Source organism: Dreissena polymorpha, chromosome 13 (assembly GCF_020536995.1).
Source record: "Dreissena polymorpha isolate Duluth1 chromosome 13, UMN_Dpol_1.0, whole genome shotgun sequence".
Classification (NCBI taxonomy): domain Eukaryota; kingdom Metazoa; phylum Mollusca; class Bivalvia; order Myida; family Dreissenidae; genus Dreissena; species Dreissena polymorpha.
The window spans coordinates 7,863,605-7,890,820 of NC_068367.1; the positions used below are offsets into that span (position 1 = coordinate 7,863,605).

Sequence of the window (27,216 nt, forward strand, 5' to 3'; positions counted from 1 at the left end):
AATGTTCATTTTAAAGAATTTTGGCCTTGTACAAAGTTGGTACTATTTTAGCTCTTATACCCTATTGTACACACCTGTCGTCAAAGGTGCTTTGGTTCATTGTGAAAACCTTTGTCATTTTTTCATACAAACATAACATCTTCTTCAGTTCGCTAATTGATCCGACAATTAACACGCGCGTGAAATGTCTGTTTTTTTCTTTTCGCGAAATCCTAGTCGATGACACTTAGAGCTTTTATTAATTACCAATAGAAAAAAACACTTGGTTACAAACACAACTTTAATAACCTATAACTCATGAATAAGATCTAAATAAAAAATATGGAATTAAAAAATTGAAAAAATCCACAGAATCAATATTGAAATAAGACTAACTGAAACCGTTTTTGGATCGAACGATCATAGCATTTATTATACTGTAATGTTGTTTTTATCAGAGACATAGATCTATGTGTCCACATATATCTATCCGTTTTGAAATAATATTATTTTATAAGGTTTTAAATGTTTGAATTAAAAATGTATACAAGAAAATTTTATCAGCAAATGCCTTTCAAATAAATTATTCAACGGCATTCTCGCCGCGATTTGGAAATTCTTATAGCGCTATTACTTCAACGATCGCGGCATTATTCTTATTTTAGGTTAATAAAATCGAGATTTTGTAAAAGCATAATTACTCATGTTTCTATGAATCTTTATTTTATAAAAATCGGACCAAGTTACAGCCGCCTTTCTATAGCGCCGTAACATTTTAGCATAACTTTGCTCGATAATCGTAGCCGTTGCTACTGGACATGTCAATATCTTATCGCAATCGTGATACATCGGCTATCTTCGGACTCCTCTGATTGATTTATGGAATAAATCGTCTGCTGATCATAAGTGTTCTTATCAGTTTCTCGACCACGTGACCCCGCCGAGAGATAGCCCGATAAGGAGCGAAGTTTCCAATCTGTGTATTCTATAGGTCTTTGACTTTATGGACATAAGAATTTGAATCATGTATGCAGATTTGATGATTGAAAGTTTTTTTTATATTACACATTTACTTTGGATCTAAAAATAATTGCAATCCATAATTATCAGCCATCATAGACTTCAGACTAAATGTGCTATGCATTTATGGATGTTAGAAAGTAATTCAAACTTAGGTTTTTGTCCCTGGACTTCAAAATATGCAGCCATGGAATTTTTAACATTTAAAAAGATATAAAGAAATGATTCTCCAATAAAGTCATAAAAGATATCTCTTTGATGGCTTTATAACAGAATTACAAGGCACATTAATACCTAACGAAAACAGAACCCAAAAGCAAACCTCGACTTTGTACTTTATTTCAGTTCTGAATAGAAATATGATTATGTCTTGCAAATCTATCAAACCTTGCTAATATTATAGGCAAACCTGTATCAGAGACCAGGACGTTTGTATTTAAATTAATAAAAAGTCAAATCAAGCCCTCTATGTCTTGTAAATTTGGCCTAAATAATTATATGAAATTAAAATTACAAAGCGTCATATGGATTGGTCACTGTTTTCTAATCTAGACTCTTGCATGCTAAATATGGACTGCCCATGCTTAGTATTAAACTAAGTTTCACTTTGCAGTAGTGATTAATTATCATTTGATCTTGACACTGGCAATGAATAAGCTGATGAGCGCAGTTAATTTTATTTTAATTTTCACCCTGTATTTCCCTGTTTAAATACAAGGGATGAACCCATGATGCTAAAGACTAAGTTTGATGTGTGCCTTTGCAACTGATATTTATGTTCTTGAACTAAAATGCATATTTGTGTTGAGAGTTATTGCTTACCAGAATCACTACCATTATTTTGGTTAAAAGAGTCATGGACGTTGCTGAAATTTGCTGGCAATATTCAGGGGTGTTTTGGGCATTAATTTCTGTACTTTATTATTTGTTCATATTATTTTTCTTTTTTGTGTGGCTCCGACTATAATTAATTATTTTCTATTAAAGGGTCATGATGAGACAATTGTACATATGATGGCCATGGGATTTGATCTCAAGGACTGCCAGGATGCAATCAACTTTGGGAAGACGAGCGTAGAGGCTGCAGTGGAATGGTAGTGCATGTTTGTCTTCTCTAACATTTACTGTTTTCTGAGGGCTGTTTGGTAAGGGTAGTACATATAGTTAATATACGCTCTCCTCACCTTGCCAACCTGTTTCAAATCCTACTCACCCTTGCACTTGTGAGTATTATTAGATGTTGGGCACTATACTGACCATTTGGGCTTGCTTTCTCAGGGTACTCCTGTTATGCTCCCCTTTCCTGTCCCCCCACTCCTCTCCCCCCACACACAGCACAAGATTGCACCAAAACTGAAAGCTTTCTGACAGTAAACAAATGAAACTGAACATTGTAGTTTAAAAAATGCATCACTTAGGTGATGCTTGTAAGCTAATCAGGTAGCAGTGCTGACACACACTACGAGGTTTCCACATAGTACAGCTTCAGACAAGGAAGTACCTTATAAAATGTTATATATACACACACATTGTCATGAGCTATTAGGGTAAATGACCACAAATACTAAATTAGGGTATATGACTAAAAATACTTAAGTTAAAGCCCCATAAACACACGAAATCAACAAAAAAATTGTGAAATATTTCGAAAAATAAATTAAACACATAAAAAATCAGTGTTCCATATAGAAATAGCCGAATTTTGACTAGATGTTGTCTGGTAACATAGATTCTCGTGAAAACTATGTAGTGCTTCTGACGCTGCCTTAAGCCAATCTCGCGCTCATAAATGTTTGGATATCGTCCCAGGAAATTCACATTGAATATATTACAGCACAAAAAATAAAAAGAGAATTTTGTATCACGTTCAATCTATGTTACCATACTACATCTAGCGTTGAAATTTTGGCTATTGCTATAAGGAACATTGATTTTTAAGCGAAATATTCTTTGATTTAGAGTGTTTATGATTCTTTAAGAAGCATCTTTTTTGCTGCAACTTTTGTGTATATAACTATATAATACTGTAACAGTGTTTCGATGCAGTTACAGTTAATTAGGCAGAGGTCCAGATAAGGGTCGTATTTTCGTAATTACGAATTATTTTTAAGTCCGTTACGTATTTATTTTAAAATCTTGTCGTACCATTAAGAATTACAAAATCAAGTTACGAATATTATTTTTACATCGGTTCGTATCTATTTTTATTGAGTTCTTTTTGCGTATTAAAGATCTTTGCGGTGTTTATAAAGAATGGTTATCGGGTTTGTTTAACAAAGCGCATTTTTTCCAATATAAGGGGGGCGTATACAGTCTATTTGTCAAAAAACAATGGCGGCGCCAAAAGAGCGTCCTTAAAAAACTGCAAAGCGTCCAAAAACACGCTTTTAACATATTGTACGCAAAGTGAGCCGAAGTTAAATGTTTAGAAAGACATTATAGAAAAGATCTTATACGATGTTGTATGTTCAGTTGCCGACACAGTCGAAAAAGCTAAACAAAAACGCGACACGACGGGTCCAAACTTAAACACAAAAAACATTGAACGAGTGGAAGGGACAAGTCCCGTGGCTAATCGTTGAAAAGATTGAAGGGGAGACCTGTTTTAATTGTGAAATATGTAAAAATTCATCTAAGGCATGCAATCTAAGCACAGTTTGGGAATATGAAGTTATTAGAAAAATACAATTGTATAATACTGAAAAGACACTGTTGAACTCGTGTTAATAAAGTTGCTAGTATGTTTATTTTGAATTTTTTTTTGCATGAAAATAGCCATTATTATTTATTTTTAGGTCATTAAGAAAAAATATGAATTATTTTCCAAAACTTAGTAGTAACGTTAAGAATAAAATTTCAGAGTTAAGAATTCTTTTTTAAAAACTGGTAGTAATTTAAGAATTTCACAAAACCTTATCTGGAGCTCTGTTAGGTATAAGAAAAAAAGCTGTTGCAGGGTAATTGCTTAATGATAACTATGTACCTGTTAAGTAGAGTTTGTCAATATACAATCCCTTTATTTCATATTTTTTTTTTTATGTCATGTTTTGCATACCCTTAGTATTTCTCAGGATTGTAGCTGGCAAGCCTGGACTGGTTGCAAATGTTGGTGGCAGTGTTGCATCTGAGCCTAGATTAACACTCAGACAGGTTTGTAACTGTTCATATATATGTTAAGGCAGTGAATTTGCATTTCATAAATACTCACAGTTTTTATCCACTTAAAAAATATTTAAAAAAAATCCAAGTCTGATAATTAAGATGAACGAAAAGTTCAAAATTAGTATTTAAGTCCAAAAATTGAAAGACGCCATGACAAATGTTAAGACATGATACATGTGCTGAGTAACCTCTTTCGCCAAATCGAATGAATTAATGATAGTATGTGTTTCAGAATTATGTTGCTTTTTAAATTTCAAAATTTACCAGTGCAGTACAACTGGTTTGTGCTCATTTTAATGTTGTTGTTTTTTGCAGACAAATTCTGCCTTCATCAATGACAGCTCTTTTGCTGCCTTTCATAAGCCTCACCCTATCCCAGAATCCACTGCTGCCACAAGTGACCAATCAGATGCTTTCAAATCCAACCAACGAGAAGAAGCTGATGTCACCAGCCAATCAGCTGAAGCGTCTAGCTCTACTGACCAATCAGAAGATAGTGGTATAATTAGTAGAATGCACATGAGTGATACTCAGAGACAGTACAGACAGAGATTTGAACAGAAAAAAATGGATAAAGCAAAAAAGCAAGTTGTCCAAGAAAAACGGAAACAGAAAGAGGTAAAAGTGAATTTGCTGATATTTTGTGTGTGAATGGTGTTATTTTATTGGACAGTTGTTGATAACAGCTTCTTACTGCTTTGCTTCTATATTTAAACTGATTCATAAAGGAAGATCTTTGATGTAATTGTATTAAAAACAAAATCAAACACATGAGGTGGTTCTTAATTTATGTCAATTAATGGTAAAAGAAAATGAAATCAATGTTGCATGTTATCGTACAAGTATTCACTTCACCATCAATCAATACATATCATTTGGCGAGTAAGTTCATACACAAAAGGTTTTTAAAAGTCAGTGCAATATTTCAGTGTCTCTTTTTGTTCTTGATTAGGAAAAATTTCAATTTAATTTAACTTCATAATGGTGGTGAGGTTGTTAAGTTTAATGTTGCAAAGATTAAAGAATATCGATTTCTGGTTCAGTATTTGTACAAATTGGTATTCATAGTTAAACCTTTCTATGTATAAAACTCAATTATTGTTTAAATCAAGGTGTTCAAGTACACAATAAATTTGAGACTTGCTCTGGAAAAACAGGGGTTAATTAATCAGGCATGTGCAAAGTGCCAACCCCAATTACCCTGTGAATTCTATGCAGGCTTATCAGGGTCTACACTTTCTGTGTTTATAGTATTTTTTTTAAAAGGAAGTTTCTTCTTAGTGGTAATTCAATTAAGCAGAAAGAGTCATTTCTGATTAGCCTGTGCAAATTGCACAACCTAATCAGGGACAAAACTTTAGGCACATGCATTAAACCCCTTATTCTCAATTAAATCCCTTATTCTCAAAGCAGAGCACATATTCTGAGCACTGACTGGTCACTTTCAGGAGCATTCACGAATTCTCAAGGAGATCGCAGAGGACCGAGAAAAGAAGAAATTGATCACGCATGCACCTACTCATTCAGATGAAAGTCAAGCCTCCCACAGGTCTGAACAGGGAAAGGGGAGTGTTACCCTAGTTACATCAACATCACAGGCAGCCACCAGCAGGGAATGTCTGCTACAGGTATGCATTTAAGAGTTCTGTGTATTTCGGTTTAGTTGTGTAAGTTGGGAATGACGTTAGAAATTCAAACATGAATTGTCATGTGCAAAGGAAAAGTGTACACAGTCTTTCCGAAATACCGTCGGTCCTCGGATTTTTCCGATAATAATTTGGAAAATCCGGAAATGATTCTAATATTGCCGGACCTCGTGTCCGGTAATAAAATTATGGCGAAATTGGGAATTCCATAAGCTATTTCCAGAAAAGTTTCAAGGCAAAAGTGGGAATTTACCGAGTTATTTATGAATACTCCAAACATGTAAAACTTTTTTTCATTGGTTACATTTTCGAATGACGTACGTGAATATACGGTATCCGAAGATTTTTGCTGCGTCGTCAATGCAAATTACACACTACGTCATCACTATATGAGTAGATTCGCAAAGGGTGAGAATCAATACCATATTCTATTGGATCCCGTTATATCCGATTAATTCGTAAGCAAGCAGGGCATTAACACATGTCATTGTGATCTTCCTGTGATCTGTCAACACCTACACAGAGTTTGGACGCGGTCTGACAATATCTACACAGGAGTTCGAAGGAAAACAGAGTATCCAGATATATAACAGGTGATTTTGTTTTCATTTTATTTTTCAATATCTTAAAACGTTTTAATTAAAATTTGGTGAAGGAGCCAAACGAAAGTCTCATGATGATCAAACTCAGCACTGCAGATGTAACAGCTTATGACCCTTCAGCAGCTGTAGACAAATGGCTGTTAAGATTCGATGGTTTTATGTAAAATTAAATATTTAATGAGGTTTTTACGTAACAAACTCACACCTACATACAGGACCAACAAAGTTTTCTACCATAATTTAAAAAAATTCATCCAAATAATTCACTCAAAAGCATTGGGATTGACTTTAAGACTAGTATAGTATAATAAGGTATGCTAGCCTACAACAGCTTAGCAGAAAGATTAAGCATTGTATGATCATGATACAGGGAGATGGTCTTTGTCGACTTAATTATTAGCGCCCACCCAAGGCTATGACTGATGGGTCCCAACGAAAGAAGATTAGTCAGAGGATGTGTCTTCAGTAGAGGATTCAGATATCCAGGATGAAGAGACAAATGCTAAAGAAATCTTGGCAATTCTGAATGATTAAATGCATGATTTGTATATTAATCTGATAATATTAAAATATTGTTAAAAATGTCATCTTTGTCTTTCGTCGTCATTATTAACCAGGTTTTCCGAAGGAAAAAACTGGTTATTAGATTGGCGAATGCGGGCGGGCTGGCTGGCTGGCGGGCTGGCTGGCAGGCTGGCGGGCTGGCGGGCTGGCGGAATAAGCTTGTCCGGGCCATAACTATGTCGTTCATTGTCAGATTTTAAAATCATTTGGCACATTTGTTCACCATCATTGGACGGTGTGTCGCGCGAAATAATTACGTCGATATCTCCAAGGTCAAGGTCACACTTTGAGTTCAAAGGTCAAAAATGGCCATAAATGAGCTTGTCCGAGCCATAACTATGTCGTTCATCGTCAGATTTTAAAATCATTTGGCACATTTGTTCACCATCATTGGACGGTGTGTCGCGCGAAATAATTACGTCGATATCTCCAAGGTCAAGGTCACACTTTGAGTTCAAAGGTCAAAAATGGCCATAAATGAGCTTGTCCTGGCCATAACTATGTCATTCATTGTGAGATTTTAAAATCATTTGGCACATTTGTTCACCATCATGGGACGGTGTGTCCCACGAAAGAATCACGTCAATATCTCCAATGTCAAGGTCGCCACGACTAAAAATAGATTTAAAAAAAACAAAAAACTTACAAAGGGGGTTAATTTTTTTTGGTCATTTCAAAAGTTCAGTTTGAGTTTTCTCCCTTTATCAGATTTTTTTTTCACAATGAAAACCTGGTTTTGTGACAATTTTGTCCCTTGTTTACTTTTTGGGCCTGAAATAATCAGTCTGGGCCGGAAATGACTGCATGATTATTGGATGGCTGGCAATAAATTATAATTTTGGGAAGGACTGTGTACATCAAATCTTGTTAGCATGAAAAAAGAAGTTTTTTCTTTTTATGCCCCCGGATTAAATGAGCGAGGGTATATTGTTTTGGGCCTGTCTGTCATTGTATGTGTGTGTCAGTCCCAAAACTTTAAGCTTGGTCATAACTTTTGCAATATTGAAGATAGACACTTAATATTTGGCATGCATGTGTATCTCATGGAGCTTCACATTTTGAGTGGTGAAAGGTCAAGGTCATCCCTTCACGGTCAAAAGTCAAAAAATAAAATCCAAGGGAAGTAATAAGCTTTAAAAGGGAGATAATTTCTAAACCTGCCAAATGATATATTGAAATTTTATTTTAAAGCGGCGCAATAAGGGGCATTGTGTTTCTGACAAACACATCTCTTGTTTTTTTTCACTTACTTTTTCCGTCACTGTTGAACTCAGCCAAAATACTAATACAGTACATATCTGTAATCAAAGATACTCCTGCAGGAACCTCATGCTTAACATTTAAGATAAGTGTCTTACATTCTTATCAATGGCCCAAAACCCTTCATAGATTGTCAAAGTTTGTATGTATCTGTGTCAAAACGATGTGCTGGGCCCGCACATTGGGCAGTCACGAAGATGCTGAGAGGGGAACCTGTCACTAAACTCTGACTTACACACACATATCTGTGTCAATGCAGTATGTAAGGGCATTAATCACCTTCATTGATTGCTCAGTTTGTTTCAATGTTTGTAGATACGTCTTCCAGATGGTCGCTCGCTACGAACATCATTCAACCCAGACGCAACACTACAGGATGCTTGGACGTTTGCCGCTGTTGACAAATACCCAAGGAGTACATTTTCATTCATACAAGTAACCATTTTATTGCCTTTGCTAGCAGCAATTTGTCATAAATTCCAACATGAAAAGAAAAGTGAGTTTACAAAGTGTACCCTAATTACTCTTATGTATATATTTTTTGCACATAAAAAATAATAGTAAGAATTTTAGTCAAAAAATTAACTTAGGGAAAATATTAAAAAATTTCAGGTATCTGAAAATTTACAGACAAAAATTTTGTTTCAGAAAATTATAATGATGTTGAAATAAAAGCAATAAATGAATGAACAATAATGACAATAAATTTTGTCATAGATTCCAAAATGAAAAGAATAGTGTGTTTACAAAGTGAACCCTAATTTCTCCTCTTTTTTTCGGACACTTTGTGTCCAAAAATTTAGTTGGGAAAAATATTACAAAATTTCAGGTGTCTGAAAATTTACAGACAAACATATTGTTTCAGAAAATTATAATTATATTGAAATAAAAGCAATAAATCAATGAACAATAGTTTTATTGTTATATTCTCTTCTTTTTCTACTTTGAAATAAATACAACTTCACAGCTTTGCTCACTCTTTCCTGAAATGATACAGGACAAAACAACATTTAACATACTGCTTCCTCAATAGGACGATATCATTCAATATATGTATCCCAGAAAAGCAACCTTTAGGAAAAAAACCCTAATCTGGTGGTACAAATAAAGCTGACCAATTTATAATCCTTTCAAAATCACTGTATCAACCATTATTATTTAAATCAAAGTATCATTGGTTGATATAATGAACCAGAATTGTTTGTACCGAGGGATTAGTGGGTTTTTCTAAACTCGAGCAAATTCTGAGATCAGTCTATTGCTGTTGGGTGAATCAATTGTTTTCTATGAGTATAAATGGTTATTTACCCAATTACACAAACGTTATGATCCATTGCACTCAGGCATGCATCTTCCAGGTTTTATGACCTTAATCCGGTTGTAAAAATCCATGATCGAAGTGTCACTAGATAAGCGAATGCAGGGCAGAAATCTGGTAGAATAGCACTGTAAAATATACTTTCAGAAAATTTAGAGGCATTGATGATAGACAAAATCTGGCATGTCAGAAAATTAAGAGTAATGAAAAATAATTATTTTGGCAAGAAAAGAGGGTGTCTGAAAATTTAGAGTGTCCGAAAAAACTAATAACGGTACATATGGGAGTGGGTAATGATTTAAAGATGAAAAATAAAATAAAAAATGTAGCTTTAAAATATATACAATGAAATTGCTATTGTTAGATGATAAGGCCTTTAAGCCAGAGGGTCCAATCCAAATGTGATCAACTTTTTAGTTGCCTGCCTGTTTCACGTGACAGGACTAATTGCGGTTTTCATTCAGACCTTGAAAAGTCCTTAAGAATTGGTTCTGCCTTGTAAAATCATTGAATCCTTAAATTTTCAGCTGTTGTCTTGAAAAATATATATATTCGCATTCTTATCGTTTAATTATTTAAGAAAACATGGTGTTCAGTAATCTATTATAGTATTTTTGACAAGGGCGATCCAAGTTTTGAATGAACATTCCTCGGGTGAGAATTCAACATTTTAGGTAAAGAGTATGAATCGTGTTCTACTCCTGACAAAAATGGCGGCCCCCAGAAGAAAGAATTTTTTTTCAAAATAATATGGGGAAAAGTCAAAGTAAATAATGTTTTAGTTTTCAGGTAAATCAGTTTTCTTGCAAAGAGTTTGTTTACTGGTAAATTGTTCTTTCAGTAGAATTTCTAAGATGATCAAAAACACTTTTTCATGTAAACATCATTTTCTCAAGTTCTTGTCGTTTTAAATGTAGGTACATGTATATTATTATGAACTAATAATCATTATGATATTACCTCATTCCTTTCTTACATTATAATCAGAAGTAGTTGAGTGATTGAAATCCATGTTGTAACTGTATATTCTATTATTGAATGCAAGATATCAGGTACATGTAGCAATCGAGGATGAATCTTGATATTGATATTTCTGCCAGATTTTGATGTCAAATAAAGCACCATTAACCCTTTGCATGCTGGGAAATTTGTCGTCTGCTAAAATGTCTTCTGCTGAATTTCTAAAATTAGCATTTTCTTCGATTTTTTTCAAAGAATACTATCAGAATAGCAAACAGTTTGGATCCTGATGAGACGCCACGTTCTGTGGCGTCTCATCTGGATCCAAACTGTTTGCAAAGGCCTTTAAAATTCAGCTCCAGCGCTTTTAGGGTTAAATCCAATCTTTGGTATGTTTTTGGACAGCCATTCCCTCGTCATGAGTTTAGCAGGGAAGAGATGACTAAGTCGCTAGCAGAACTGGGGCTGACTCCGACTGGCTCACTGGTCATACAGAAAACACAAGCACATACAGGTAGTCTCAAGTTACCATTGAATACATTCCTTGAGTTGGAAAAGTACAAGGAAACAAATGCACTAGGTCTTCTTCTTTTAGGCAAGATTTTGTTTGTATTGTTCTTGTTCTTTTAATGCTTGTAGCATAATTTCTAAGATAATGAAAAAAATCATGAACAAACTTTTTTATGAATACATCATTTGCTCACTTTCTCATCTTTTTAAATGAAGATATATTATTATTTATTAATAATCAATATGATTTTTGCTCAACACTTTGTAACATTTATAATCAGAAGTGATTATATATTTCTGTATTGACCAACCCAATAGAGTCAATTCTAGAAAGGAACTGCACTGTCATGTTTTCAGTGTTATGCATGCACATTAAACATTCTTTCTTATACCCCAGTTATGAAGTAAAGGCAGATATACCAGAATCACGTCTTTCTGTCTGTATGTCCGCTTTCTGTCTGTCTGTCAAATGTAATTGTCTCAGTGCACTGTAATTCATGCACCATTTAAACATGTACATAACATTCTTCATACATTCTTTCAAAGTTTTATTTCTAGAATCCACTGCCAATTCGGGTCTCACAGAGCCCATGGAGAGCACGAGCAGCCCCCAAAACCCTGCCATATCCCCTCATAGGGTTCCTCCCATGTTTGATGTGCTCCAGCCTCCCACCCACGTCTCCCCAGCCCCTAGAGGTCATAACTGGGGCCAAGGATTTGCAGTGAATCAAGAACCCACAGGTTAATAAAGTGTTCTTAGAATGGAAATGTTTGTTTATTTGTTTACTGATTCGCAGTGAACCCACAGGTTTGTATATTTATTTTTGTCCCCTACCGTTGAAACCGGAGGAGACTTATGGTTTGCGCTCTGTCTATCAGTCAGTCAGTCTGTCTGTTAAACTTTTCTGGATTCTGCGATAACGTTAAAAGTTCTTCATATTTTTTCATGAAACTTGAAGCATGGATAGATGACAATATGGAGATTATGCAAGTCATTTCATTTTGTTCTTACGTCAAGAATTTTGGTTGCTATGGCAACAAATAGACTATAAATATTGCTGAAAATAGAAATATTGCTGAAAATGGTGGATCCTGCGATAACTTTTAAAGTTCTTAATATTTTTCATAAAACTTGAAACATGGATAGATGGCAATATGGACATTATGCACGTCTTTTCATTTTCTTCCTACGTCAAAAATCTGGTTGTTATGGCAACAAATATATACAGGGGTGTCAATTTTCCGGATTATTCCGGAAATCCTGGATTTGATCCGTCCTAGGTTGATTTTGAGGTGAATGTTAATCCGATGAGTTTGTTTAAGGCGGGTGGGGGTAGGGACAAAATTCTTTAAGTGCGGGATCATTTCAGAACGAATATTGTTATAGCATAGTCGGCATTCCGGACATTTGTGCTTGGTACCGATTTTATTTATTGATTTCTGATTGGTAAGCGGCTGGCACTGACATAAGCAGTAACTGGCTAAGTAAAGCACTGCAATATCATATTTTAAAACAATATGTTATTCAAATTATAAATTGACTGCGTATTTGTGGGGTTACTGGTTACTGGTTTTCATTTTCTGCAGTCAAACGATATGCATATTTTATTTCATTTGCAAATGATGTATCGCGACATGTTTTCGGACAGTCGTTTTCGGATACGCTGGTTTGTCAAATTTAATTTAATTTCGAAGTTCTTAATATCATTTGTTTAGAATGACAAATACACCTGCGGTGTTACAGATGGTTTGGTTTATAATATGTTGCATTGTACTTACCAGAAATTGCACCTAGAAAGACTATAAAAAAAGAACAATAAGCTAGGGCTTGGGGGTTCGGGCCCTCTCTTCCCTTTATCCTACGGCTTAATTTAATTTTCCGGATTTCAAATTTGGGACAATTGGCACCCCTGTATATAAAAAAAAAATAAAAAATGACAATGGTTGAGTTTCACCGGTAGGGGACCATATTGCTTGGCAATCTCTTGTTTTAGAATGGAACTGTTTGTTTATTTTTGTCGGGTGCAATAACATGTTTATATGACATGTTAAATAATAATGTCATTGAATTCTGAATTGCTAAATTTATCAGGGCCATGGATTTGCAGCGAATCAAGAACCTTCAGGTTTATACAGTTTTTAGCTCACCTGAGCACGTGCTCATGGTGGGCTTTTGTGATCGCCTTTTGTCCGTCGTGCGTTGTGCGTTGTGATTTGTGCGGCATCAACATTTGCCTTGTTAACTCTCTTGAGGGCACATTTATTGTCCAATCTTCATGACATTTAGTCAGAAGATTGGTCTCAATGATATCTTGGATGAGTTTGAAAAGGTTACGTTTGCTTGGCTGCCAAGGGGCGGAGCAATTTTCCTTATATGCCTGGCTATATATGACTATAGTAAAATCTTGTTAACACTCTAGAGGCCACATTTATTTCCAATCTTCATGAAACTTGGTCAGAAAATTCATCCCAATAATATCTTGGACGAGTTCGAAAATGATGCCAGTTGGTTGAAAAACATGGCCACCATGGGGCGGGGCATTTTTCTTTATATGGCTATAGTAAAACCTTGCTATCACTCTAGAGGCCACATTTATTGTCCAATCTTCATGAAATTTGATCAGGAGATTGTCTTATTGATATTTTGGATGAGTTAAAAAATGGTTAGGTTTGATTGAAAAACATGGCGGCCAAGGGGCGGGGCATTTTCCTTATATGGCTATATATGGCTATAGTAAAATCTTGTTAACACTCTATAGGCCACATTTATAGTCCGATCTTCATGAAACTTAGTCAGAAGATTCATCCCAATATTATCTTGAACGAGTTTAAAAAATGATGCCGGTTGGTTGAAAAACATGGCCACCACGGGGCGGGGCATTTTTCCTTATATGGCTATAGTAAAACCTTGTTAACACTCTAGAGGTCACATTTATTTTCTGATCATCATGAAACTTGGTCAGAAGATTTGTCCCAATGATATCTTGGATGAGTTCGAAAATGGTTTTTGTTGCTTTAAAAACATGGCCACCAGGGGGCGGGGCTTTTTTCCTTATATGGCTATAGTAAAACCTTGTTAACACTCTAGAGGCCCCATTTATTGTCCAGTCTTCATGAAACTTGGTCAGAAGATTCATCCCAATAATATCTTAGACGAGTTCAAAAATGATGCCGGTTGGTTGAAAAACATGGCTGCCAGGGGGCGGGGCATTTTTCCTTATATGGCTATAGTAAAACCTTGTTAACACTCTAGAGGCCTCATTTATTTTCCGATCTTAATGAAGCTTGGTCAGAAGATTTGTCCCGATAATATCTTGTTATCTCAGGTGAGCGACTTTGGGCCTTTCAGGCCCTCTTGTTTTAGAATGGAATGGTCTTGGATTATTTTGAAAATAATTATGTTTGCTTGAAAAACATGGCTTCCAAGGGGCGGGGCAATTGTCCTTATATGGCTATAGTAAAATCTTGTAAACACTTTAGAGGCCACATTTACTGTCCGATCTTCATGAAACTTGGTCAGAAGATTCATCCCAATAATATCTTAGACGAGTTCAAAAATGATGCCGGTTGGTTGAAAAACATGGCTGCCAGGGGGCGGGGCATTTTTCCTTATATGGCTATAGTAAAACCTTGTTAACACTCTAGAGGCCTCATTTATTTTCCGATCTTAATGAAGCTTGGTCAGAAGATTTGTCCTGATAATATCTTGTTATCTCAGGTGAGCGACTTTGGGCCTTTCAGGCCCTCTTGTTTTAGAATGGAACTGTTTGATTATTTATTAGTCATGTCAGGTGAATATCTGTGTTTATATGACATTTTTAATGCTATCAGCATAGATTTCTGAATTGCTAAACTCACACAAATCTTTTTGCTAATTTAGTTGGTGTATTTAGCCTCGATCTGGGGAAACTGGGCTAAATGCCTGTGCATATAGTTTCGTCCAAGATTAACCTGTGCAGTCTGCACAGGCTAATAAAGGACTACACTTTCTTACTAGACTTGATTATTGTTTAGAAGAGACTACTTTAAACTGAAAACCCCATACAAGCAGGAATTGTCGTACCTTATAAGCCTGTGCTGACTGCACAGGCTAATCTGTGATGACACTTAACGCACATGCATTAAGCCCAGTTTTCCCAGAACAAGGCTTGCATTGTATATTTCAGTCAATGATCTCGATGAAGATGAACCAATGGAGGAGGAAGAGGGACCTCCAATTCCTGACCCAGCACTTGGACTAGGGGGCCATCACTTCCCTCAGCCTCCACCGGATGTCATGGGTATGTGGGTGTTGGATTGTGGGTAGATGTTGGATTGTGGGTAGGTGTTGGATTGTGGGTAGGTGTTGGATTGTGGGTAGGTGTTGGATTGTGGGTAGGTGTTGGATTGTGGGTAGGTGTTGGATTGTGGTAACTAGTTGATGTAATAAGTTAGGGTCCAATTCCAACCCAGCTCCTGCAAATATCACTGATTTATCTTATTGTTTGCTTTAAATGTTTCTACAGCCTCAAGGTACTCAAATGTTGTATGACAATGTTTGTAGGCATGTGAAAACCAGCTTCGGTAAAAATAATTTGTAAATATTGTAAAGATATCAAAATATGGTATATTTGGAGAACTTGGTAATCATTATATACATCATATTGGGTAAGAAAACCATGAAGCACCATAAAATATTCCATGTTACATATTAAATCTGTTCGGTGTGTAAATATTTAGAGATCACAACCATCTATATATTTTTAATGTATGAACACCCCCTTCAACTCTGTTGTTATCCCCCGCCTGAGAGGCGGAGGGATATTGTTTTGGTGTTGTCCGTCCGTCCGTCCGGCACTTTTGTGTCCGGAGCCATTTCTTGGAAGTGCTTTGGCGGATTTGATTGAAACTTCGTATGAGTATATATATGCATAAGAGGTTGATGCACGCCAAATGGCATTGTACACCACCTGTTAAAAACAGAGTTATGGCCCTTTATATCTTGAAAAAATGCTTTTTACTATTTAGGCACTTTTGTGTCCGGAGCCATATCTTGGAAAAGCTTTGGTGGATTTCATTGAAACATGGGTGTATATATATGCATAAGAGGATGATGCACGCCAAATGGCATAGTACACCATCAGTTAAAAACAGAGTCATGGCCCTTTGTATCTTGAAAAAATGCTTTTTACTATAGGCACTTTTGTGTCCGGAGCCATATCTTGGAAGTGCTTTGGTGGATTTCATTGAAACTTGGTATGAGTATATATATGCATAAGAGGATGATGCACTCCAAAAGGCATTGTACACCATCTGTTAAAAACAGAGTTATGGCCCTTTGTATCTTGAAAAAATGCTTTTTACTATAGGCACTTTTGTGTCCAGAGCCATATCTTGGAAGTGCTTTGGCGGATTTCATATAAACTTGGTATGAGTATATATCCCCCGCCAGAGGCGGAGGGATATTGTTTTGGCGTTGTCCGGCTGTTCGTCCGGCTGTCCGTCCGTCACTTTTGTGTCCGGAGCCATATCTTGGAAGTGCTTTGGTGTATTTCATTGAAACTTTGTATCACGCCAAATGGCATTGTACACCATCTGTTAAAACCAGAGTTATGGCCCTTTGTATCTTTAAAAAATCTGTAAGTTTGTTCATCCGTCCGATTTGCACCCATCCTCAAACAAAGCATATGTTGCGGGGGATATCAATTCTACGAATTTGCTTGTTATATTGTCATAGTGACTGGTAATTATACCCCAATTACCATTGGTAATGTGGACTATATAGGAGTCACTTTGTCGGTCTGTCGGTCGGTCTGTCTGTCAGTCTGTCCCGAAATTTCATCCAATCTTCACCAAACTCGGTCACAAGTTGTATCTTGATGATGTATAGGTCAAGTTTGAATATGGGTCATGCCGGATCAAAAACTAGGTCACGGGGTCACTAAGTGTGTTTTAAACCGAAAGTATGTCCGGACCATAACTATGTCATTTATCATTAGATTTTAAAATAACTTGGTACATTTGATCACAATCATAGGATGGTGTGTTGTGTGTAAAAAGTACGTCAATATCTCCAAGGTCAAGATCACACTTGGAGTTAAAGGGTCAAATGCTTGTCCGGGCCATAACTTTATCATTTATTGTGAGATTTTAAAATCATTTAGCAAATTTGTTCACCATCATGGGACGGTGTGTCGCGCGAAAGAATTACGTCCTTATCTCCAAGGTCAAGGTCACAATTTGAGTTCAAAGATAAAAAATGGCCATAAATAACCTTGTCGGAGCAATAACTATGTTGTTCATTGTGAGATTTTAAAATTATTTGGCATATTTGTTCACCATCATTGGACTGTGTGTCCCGCGAATGAATTACATTGATATCTCCAAGGTGAAAGTCACACTTTAAGTTCAAAGGTCAAAAATGGCCATAAATGAGCTTGTACGGGCCATGACTATGTTGTTCATTGTGAGATTTTAAAATCATTTGGCACATTTGTTCACCATCATTGGCCGGTGTGTCGCACGAAAGAATTACGTCCTTATCTCCAAGGTCAAGGTCACACTTTGAGTTCAAAGGTCAAAAATGGCCATAAATGAGCTTGTCCGTGCCATAAATATGTCATTCACTGTGAGATTTTTAAATTACTTGGTACATTGTTCACAATCATTGGACAATGTGTCATTCGAAAGAATTACATCAATATCTCCAAGGTCAAGGTCACACTTGGAGTTCAAAAGTGAAAAATGGCCATAAATGAGCTTGTCCAAGCCATTACTATGACATTAATTGTGAGATTTGATAAATAATAATGGCATAATAATTCTTAAAAATCACCATAAATTATATTCTCTTGTTTTGTGAAGACAGCATGCAAAATAGTCTGTGTCAACAATGCCGCACGCGGGGGTATACGTCACGTCTGTGACAAAGCTCAAGTTCATTCTTCGAGTTTCAAAAGAGCTGCCCTCTGGGATAATGGGGCTTAATGCATGTTCATACAGAGTTTTCCAATATTAGCCTGTGCAAGCTGCCCATGCTAATAAGGACCACACTTTCCGCCTAAACTGGATTTTTGCTTAGAAGCAACACCTTTTAAACAAAAAGTACAGTAGAAGTGGAAAGAGTTGTCTGCACAGGCTACTCTGGGACGACACTTTATGCACATGAAGTCACAAAAAGGAAGTCACTTCTTAGCGAAAATGCATGCATAAAGCCCAGTTTTCCTAGAACGAGGCTCAACTGTTGTTTTCAGGTGGCATGGAACAGATGCTGGGAATGATGGGAGGTGGTGCTGGTTACCATGGTGCTGGTGGTAACCAGCAGGTGTTTGGAGGGGTAGGACAGAGGCTGGTTCCCGAGGGACATCCAGGACATGGGACAGGGTACCAGCAAAGGTCTTCCCGGCATCTTGCATGTGAGGCTTGTAGTTTTGGTTTTAACTTATTTAAACTTATTTTAACTTAATTGCATCAAAAGCCAAAGGCTTATTGTAACACTTGAGTCTGTGTCTTTGAAGAACCAGTATTTGGTCTCTATTGGGGAGATCTCAAGAAAACTCCCTCAGTGAGGATTGAACCCTTGATCTCATGGTTGCTAGACAGACACCAAGCCACTACACCTAGGCAACCTTCTTAAGTCGTAGTAGTTTTACTGATGTATGTATGTATCCTTGAGGCTTATTAATTTTGCATATTCTTCCTGCCTGCCAATTTCCTATAGTACAACTTTCACCTGTATATTAAAATGAGAACAAAACTGCCAGCCCTGCAACAACTAACTTTTCCCCAGGGCTTGCTGAGACTCTCTGTTTCTCAAAGGCAGGTTTGTGTAACATGTTTATGTTGTCAAGTAATATTGTAAGAATGTGGACATGCATATTGGAATTGTTAATTTCAATACATAATTTGATACTTTGGACATGCTTATTGGAACTGTTAGTTTCAATACATGCCCTGGTTTCCATGACTTCCAGTAGAACATGCCCAGGCCCGTCAGGCCCATCCCCCACCAGGCCAAGGTCAAGGTCATGGTGCGGGTCAGCAGCCTGGTACCAGCCTTTCAGGGCACACTCCAGCCACCCAGCATCAAGTGCCCACCCTTTTACAAGTTAGTGCACATGACAGTCTTGTTGCTTTGTTTGAACCTTTTATCAAGCCATTTTGTAGTTAATTGTGTGCGATTGAACTGAGCCCTTTTTACGGCAGATGCAAAAAGTATATGAAGCAAACTGCTTCTACATTTCTTGAAAGATTGAATTGAAACTTGAAATATATTATGACCGTTTAGGGTAGATGCGAAAGATCCTATTGTTTCATGCCAACTGATAGACAGATTCCCTTTTTATGTGCTTTTGGACCTAGCCATATTTATGGCAAAAGTATAATTTTGTTTATTAAGTTTGTGGAGTAAATGACTTCAACTTGAAATATGTCACTTGCCATGAAGTGCGGATGTTCAAGCCACTTTTTCTCACTCACTGCTATCAACATGTTCCTTAGATATGTGCTGTTGAAGTTAGCCATGTGCGTGGCTGCTATGCATGTGACAAAGCGGTGCAGCGGTATTTTAAGTCATTTGTGACAAAGCTCTAGTTTTACTGTTAATAGTTAATTTCTTGTGCACTTGTGTCTATATACATCCTAGAAAAGTTCACCTGAGGACAAAAATCATTTAAACAACCCACGTTGTGCCAACTCTTACATTTCAGCAAGCCTTTAAACATGTGGCGACGCACCCATTTTTTTTCCCCAACTCTTGCATTATAGCTAGCCTAGAAACATTTTGTAGCTTGTTTGTGTCAACTCTTAAATTACAGCTAGCCTAGAAACACTTGGTTACTTGTTTGTGTCAACTCTTAAATTACAGCTAGCCTAGAAACACAAAGTAACATGTTTTTGTCAACTCTTGCATTACAGCTAGCTCAGAAACACTTAGTAACTTTTTTGTGTCAACTCTTAAATTTCAGCTAGTCTAGAAACATTTTGTAACTTGTTTGCGTCATTACTTGCATCACAGCTAGCCTAGAAACACAAAGTAACATGTTTGTGTCAACACGTGCATAACAGCTAGCCTAAAAACACAAAGTAACATGTTTGTGTCAACACGTGCATAACAGCTAGCCTAGAAACACAAAGTAACATGTTTGTGTCAACACGTGCATAACAGCTAGCCTAGAAACACAAAGTAACATGTTTGTGTCAACACGTGCATAACAGCTAGCCTAGAAACACAAAGTAACATGTTTGTGTCAACACCTGCATAACAGCTAGCCTAGAAACACAAAGTAACATGTTTGTGTCAACACGTGCATAACAGCTAGCCTAGAAACACAAAGTAACATGTTTGTGTCAACACGTGCATAACAGCTAGCCTAGAAACACAAAGTAACATGTTTGTGTCAACACGTGCATAACAGCTAGCCTAGAAACACAAAGTAACATGTTTGTGTCAACACGTGCATAACAGCTAGCCTAGAAACACAAAGTAACATGTTTGTGTCAACACGTGCATAACAGCTAGCCTTGAAACACAAAGTAACATGTTTGTGTCAACACGTGCATAACAGCTAGCCTAGAAACACAAAGTAACATGTTTGTGTCAACACGTGCATAACAGCTAGCCTAGAAACACAAAGTAACATGTTTGTGTCAACACGTGCATAACAGCTAGCCTAGAAACACAAAGTAACATGTTTGTGTCAACACGTGCATAACAGCTAGCCTAGAAACACAAAGTAACATGTTTGTGTCAACACGTGCATAACAGCTAGCCTAGAAACACAAAGTAACATGTTTGTGTCAACACCTGCATAACAGCTAGCCTAGAAACACAAAGTAACATGTTTGTGTCAACACCTGCATAACAGCTAGCCTAGAAACACAAAGTAACATGTTTGTGTCAACACGTACATAACAGCTAGCCTTGAAACACAAAGTAACATGTTTGTGTCAACACGTGCATAACAGCTAGCCTAGAAACACAAAGTAACATGTTTGTGTCAACACGTGCATAACAGCTAGCCAAGAAACACAAAGTAACATGTTTGTGTCAACACCTGCATAACAGCTAGCCTAGAAACACAAAGTAACATGTTTGTGTCAACACGTGCATAACAGCTAGCCTAGAAACACAAAGTAACATGTTTGTGTCAACACGTACATAACAGCTAGCCTAGAAACACAAAGTAACATGTTTGTGTCAACACGTACATAACAGCTAGCCTAGAAACACAAAGTAACATGTTTGTGTCAACACGTACATAACAGCTAGCCTAGAAACACAAAGTAACATGTTTGTGTCAACACGTACATAACAGCTAGCCTTGAAACACAAAGTAACATGTTTGTGTCAACACGTGCATAACAGCTAGCCTTGAAACACAAAGTAACATGTTTGTGTCAACACGTGCATAACAGCTAGCCTAGAAACACAAAGTAACATGTTTGTGTCAACATGAGCATAACAGCTAGCCTAGAAACACAAAGTAACATGTTTGTGTCAACAAGTGCATAATAGCTAGCCTAGAAACACAAAGTAACATGTTTGTGTCAACTCTTACATTACAGCTAGCCTTGAAACACGTGGCGGCTCGTTTGAACGACCCTCGGCACCAGATCCTCAGTCTAGCTGGAATCCCAGAAGAAATGGCACAGATCATTCTTGGGTTCCTAATCAAAGAGAAGTTGCTGAAACCTAAGACCTTGAATGCATTTATTCCTTGGTATGTTATATTACTTGAGAGACTTGAGAGACTAAGCATATCCTCTAAATAAGCTGTCAAGCACTGATGCCTGATGTTCCAGAATAGTGCCTTTAAATATTTAAATTTATGTTAATTTTACCAAGAAACGCTATGTCTTTTTATTTTGCCTATGATCATTTCAATTGGCATTGTTAGTACATGGGTGAAAGAGAAGCTGCCTATGATCATTTCAATTGGCATTGTTTGTACATGGGTGAAAGAGAAGCTGCCTGTTGATTGTGTGCTTGTAACTAAAAATTTGTCTCCGCACAATATATTGAGAAGGATTTGATTAAGGTCCTAAGGATAAAATTAGTTTTTGCTAAAAAAGAGGATGTCCGAAAACTCAGAGTGCCCGAAAACTTAGAGTAATTACGGTACTTTGTGTCGCACACTAGTCTCTCAATGTTATGTTTTTATGCCCCCGGCTGCACATTTTGAGTGGTGGAAGTTCAAGGTCAAGGTCATCCTTCAAGGTCAAAGGTCCAATTTTTTTTTTAATTTCAAAGCGGCGCAATAGGGGGCATTGTGTTTCTGACGAACACATCTCTTGTTCAATATGAAACCTTGTTTGTAATACTATGTATAATAGTTGATCTTATTAAATAAATCAACATGGATACTTTTGTCTTTGTATATGATCACTGTGAAATAAGCAAATGCACATTTTTGGGATTAATTTTAGTAAAACTTATTATAAATGTTGCAACAGCTTGAAATGACTCACTGCAGGGTTATTGATCATCTCAATGTTCTAGTTTATTGTTTGCATATTTTCTAATTAAATCACTAGATTGCAAATCCATTATAGGTGTTATTGTACATGTTTTATCGTATATCATACTGTCTGAAAATATTAGAAAAAATGAAGTTTATTGTATTTCAGTTACTTGCTGAAGCTGATATTAGACTGCTATCCTTACACAACGAACGAAGTGCTGCATTCTATAAGGTAGGTCTAGAATAGCTGTAATTATTACTTTAAAAAAGGAGCTTAACATTAAGAAAATATATGCACCAAACTTGTCATGTTCCAAATTCATGGCCTTGTGAAATATTCCTGTTTGTGGGCAGGGAGATACATTTATAAAAAGTAATATAGTTTCTTATTCATTTTAGTCCATTTATAAGCTCTCTACATCATCTCTTTGAAACTGTTGGTTTTTATGCCCCCGGTAGGGTGGCATATAGCAGTCTTAACTGTCCGTCCGTCTGTCAGTCAGTCTGTCCGTCCGTCCGAAGACTTTAACATTGTCCATAACTTTTGCAACATTGAAGATAGCAACTTGATATTTGGCATGCATGTGTATCTCATGGAGCTGCACATTTTGAGTGGTGAAAGGTCAAGGGCATCCTTCAAGGTCAAAGGTCAAATATATGGCTTCAAAGCAGCGCAGTATGGGGCATTGTGTTTCTGACAAACACATCTCTTGTTGTTGTTGTATTTTCTAATCATATTTGTCAAACTCACTTGTGAAAAGCATGATATAGCATTCACAATGATCAAGTGAATAAAAGCATGATATAGCATTCACAATGATCAAGTGAATAAAAGCATGATATAGCATTCACAATGATCAAGTGAATAAAAGCATGATATAGCATTCACAATGATCAAGTGAATAAAAGCATGATATAGCATTCACAATGATCAAGTGAATAAAAGCATGATATAGCATTCACAATGATCAAGTGAATAAAAGCATGATATAGCATTCACAATGATCAAGTGAATAAAATCATGATATAGCATTCACAATGATCAAGTGAATAAAAGCATGATATAGCATTCACAATGATCAAGTGAATAAAAGCATGATAAAGCATTCACAATGATCAAGTGAATAAAAGCATGATATAGCATTCACAATGATCAAGTGAATAAAAGCATGATATAGCATTCACAATGCTCAAGTGATTGTGTATGCATATGTTCCTTATTATTATAATTCATTTCCAGACTAAAACTTTGTTATTCATCATGCAATTTTGAAATAACTTTTCACAAATATTCACCATCATGAAACAACTTTTTGACTGTATCTCTGTCTCCCTACCTCAAAGGTCAAGGTCACTTGTAAAGGTCAAAAGTTAAATTTGGCTATGAAACCGTCTGTCCAGATTGTAACTTCATCATTTGTTATGCAATTTTAAAATAATTGCTAAGTAGAAATGTAGTAAAGTTGGAGAAAAATATCTGTGTCCTTTTATACTTATGTACAATTGAGCCACGTTCTGAGAAAACTTGGCTTAATGCATGTGCATAAAGTGTCATCCTAGATTAGCCTGTTTAGTCCGCACAGGCTAATCAGGGACAACACTTTCCGCTTTTATGGTATTTTTAGTTTGAAGGAAGTCCCTCCTTACCGAAAATCAAGTTTAGGCAGAAGTGTCGTCCCTGATTAGCCTGTGCAGACTGCAGAGCCTAATCTGGGACGACACTTTAAGCACATGCATTAAGCCCAGTTTTCTCAGAGCAAGGCTCAATTAAATGGTATTTTATTTTCTATTCCAGATTACACACACATCTTCGTCATTTGAGCCTAAGCTCATGTCCATTGATAACTGATCAAGGATTGAATTGTTTAAACTGTAAGCAATCAAATTATTGTCCAATTTTATAGTTTGCTATACAGTGCAGGGATCATATTTTTTTCGGTTTTGTTGGTCCTAGATCGATTGGGGTCATGAAAGACCGATTGAAAATCCCAAACAGTCGGTCAGATTCTGTTTGCTAAAATTCTCATGTCATGAAATCGATTACACAGTACACATGCTAAGACACCCTTATGACATTCTTATCTCGATTAGGTGTGATAAACCATTTGCCGCAGTCTCTAAACCGGTCAGGACTGGTTTATTGCACGTCAGACCAAGAATAAAAAACTTGTGAACAGCAGATTAAAGACACGTCCCAAATTAATGAGGGTGGTCGAAAATTTTGCAAACTGAAAAAATCGCAAAACAATTTAAGAGACTTAAGGTAAGGCCTGTGATGTTCATATCGATCAATTATCGGTGTCATTGTGTGTCTATTGATTGTTATCACTGTTATAGCGGTTTCTCTATTTTGTCTGCTAAGGTGACTGCGTGCACTGGTTTAATTATAATCGGTTTTCAATTTTAATTGACGTGCATGTGATACAAAACAATATGTTGCGATTGTAATGTATTGTTAACGCTGTAAACTGTAATAAATTTAATAATATCTGAGATAGAAGTAAAAAACGATTCTAAAACGGCATGTGGAAACTTTCATTTAAACAAAGAAGAAAATCGTCTATGGGTTATCCTGCAATAATTTTGGACGGACCTTATACACGGAAAGCACGCACTGTAACTAATCAAAACATGCTGATACATTTTCCAACCGCGTAATAATCCGGTAATATAATTATGAATGAAAGTCGCAGAACTGATCGACAGAACAGCCGAAAGTTATTTTTATGGGCGGAACTTCACATAAAATAGTACACAAGAAAAATAATATACATTGTCTAAATCTTTAGTAAAAACTGTGTTAGAATCAAAATAATTTGTGTACTTTATAGTTTGTTGTTAAATAACCCACGACCGGAAAATAAGATGCGTGGTTTAAAATCACTCGTGCTTGCACTCGTGATTTAATTCATACGCATCTAAACTATCGGCCGTGGGTAATTTGACAACAAACTATAACGTTCACGAATTATTTCTTAATTATTTGATTTTGTTATTGTCAGTAGCCAACCTACGCACAGACATTTGTTTGGTTCAGTGCATAATAGTATTGACAAGGACGAAGAAAAAAGTCTGATAAAACAGCACACCAAACAACAATGAAATAGCAAATGATAAAACCAGTTGAGAAAACTTGTATGTTCAGTTAAAAAAAAATGCCTAAGGGAATTTTACTAGTACATTTATTATACCACCTTCATGAATGGCAAAATCAATTGTATATATTTAAACGTAATTTGTCGTGATTTCAGACATAAAATTTTGGATACTTTTCCCCCATTTATATCCAGACCGATTGATGTTGCAGGAAAATATGATCCCTGATACAGTGTCATAGTAAATGTAGTCGATTTGTGGTGGTATTGTATTTGTGATTTACAGCATTCTGCAGAATTTTGACATGAATCATGACAAGATAGTTTTCTTTATTATAACGCCCATTAAATTAAGGAGGGTATAAGGGAATCACAATCGCCATTTGTGAGTCTGTCTGTCCCTCCATCATTCTGCCTTAAGATAAAATATTGTCCATAGGCATTCTCTTTAACTATACAGCGTACAACAGTCAACCACGGATGCATTACTGCCTATGATATGATATGAAGTTGTCTATGTGCAATGTTTTATTGTTATTTTAGAAATTTTCTAACATGCTACATATTACTACATGCAGCGTCAGGGGATGCTTTTTATACCCCCACAAACGAAGTTTAGGGGGTATATAGGAGTGAACTTGCCGGTCGGTCTGTCGGTCTGTCTGTCGGTCCGTATTAAGTGTCCGCTCTCTAATTCAAGTAGTTTTCATCTGATCTTCACCAAACTTGGTCAGAAGTTGTATCTACATGATATCTAGGCCAAGTTCGAACATGGGCCTTGCCGGGTCAAAAACTAGGTCACAGGGTCACTTAGTGCGTTTTAAACATTCAGCATGTTGTCTGCTCTCTAATTCAAGAAGTTTACATCCGATCTTCACAAAACTTGGTAAGAAGTTGTATCTAGATGATCTTAAGGCCAAGTTTGAACATGGGCCTTGCCGGGTTAAAAACTAGGTCACAGGGTCACTTAGTGCGTTTTTTAACATTCAGCATGGTGTCCTCTCTCTTATTCAAGTAGTTTTCATCAGATCTTCACCAAACTTGGTCAGAAGTTTTATCTAGTTTATTGGAAGGTCAAGTTCGAACATGGGTCATGCCAGATCAAAAACTAGGTCACAGGTACACTTGATACGTTTTACACATTGAGCATGGTGTCCGCTCTCTATTTCAAGTAGTTTAAATCCGATCTTCACCACACTTGGTCAGAAGTTGTAACTAGATGATGTGTAGGTCGAACATGGGCCATGCTGGGTCAAAAACTAGGTCACGGGGTCACATAGTGTGTTTTAAACCTCACCATGTTGTCCGCTCTCTAATTCAAGTAGTTTTTATCCAATCTTCACCACACTTGGTCAGAAGTTGTCATTAGATGATGTGTAGGTCAAGTTCGAATATGGGTCATGATGGGTCAAAAACAAGGTCACGGGGTCACTAAGTGCGTTTTAAACATCACAATGTTGTCTGCTCTCTATGTTAAGTAGTTTTCATCCAATCTTCACCAAACTTGGTCAGAAGTTGTATCAAGATAATGTCTAGGTCAAGTTTGAATATGGGTCATGCCGGGTCTAAAACTAGGTCACGGGGTATCTTAGTGCGTTTTAAACCTCACCATGTTGTCCGCTCTCTAATTCAAGTAGTTTCATCCAATCCTCACCAAAC

At 36.6% G+C, this 27,216-nt stretch overlaps 1 protein-coding gene across 4 annotated transcripts in view; it reads left to right on the plus strand.

Moving 5' to 3' along the window:
- The window catches only part of LOC127854414 (uncharacterized), a 42,595-nt gene that overhangs the window by 1,662 nt on the left and 13,717 nt on the right, over positions 1–27,216 (plus strand). For 3 of the 4 annotated variants that reach the window (XM_052389435.1, XM_052389437.1, XM_052389436.1), the window contains exons 2-14: positions 1,987–2,093; positions 4,071–4,149; positions 4,477–4,779; positions 5,610–5,789; positions 8,549–8,668; positions 10,917–11,025; positions 11,580–11,762; positions 15,188–15,301; positions 18,254–18,415; positions 18,974–19,107; positions 21,567–21,721; positions 22,629–22,694; positions 24,258–24,334. In XM_052389435.1, coding sequence (XP_052245395.1) covers positions 1,987–2,093; positions 4,071–4,149; positions 4,477–4,779; positions 5,610–5,789; positions 8,549–8,668; positions 10,917–11,025; positions 11,580–11,762; positions 15,188–15,301; positions 18,254–18,415; positions 18,974–19,107; positions 21,567–21,721; positions 22,629–22,694; positions 24,258–24,334 — 1,789 coding nt within the window. The remainder of the gene's footprint in view (positions 1–1,986; positions 2,094–4,070; positions 4,150–4,476; positions 4,780–5,609; positions 5,790–8,548; positions 8,669–10,916; positions 11,026–11,579; positions 11,763–15,187; positions 15,302–18,253; positions 18,416–18,973; positions 19,108–21,566; positions 21,722–22,628; positions 22,695–24,257; positions 24,335–27,216) is intronic. The other variant, XM_052389438.1, reaches the window with a different exon arrangement.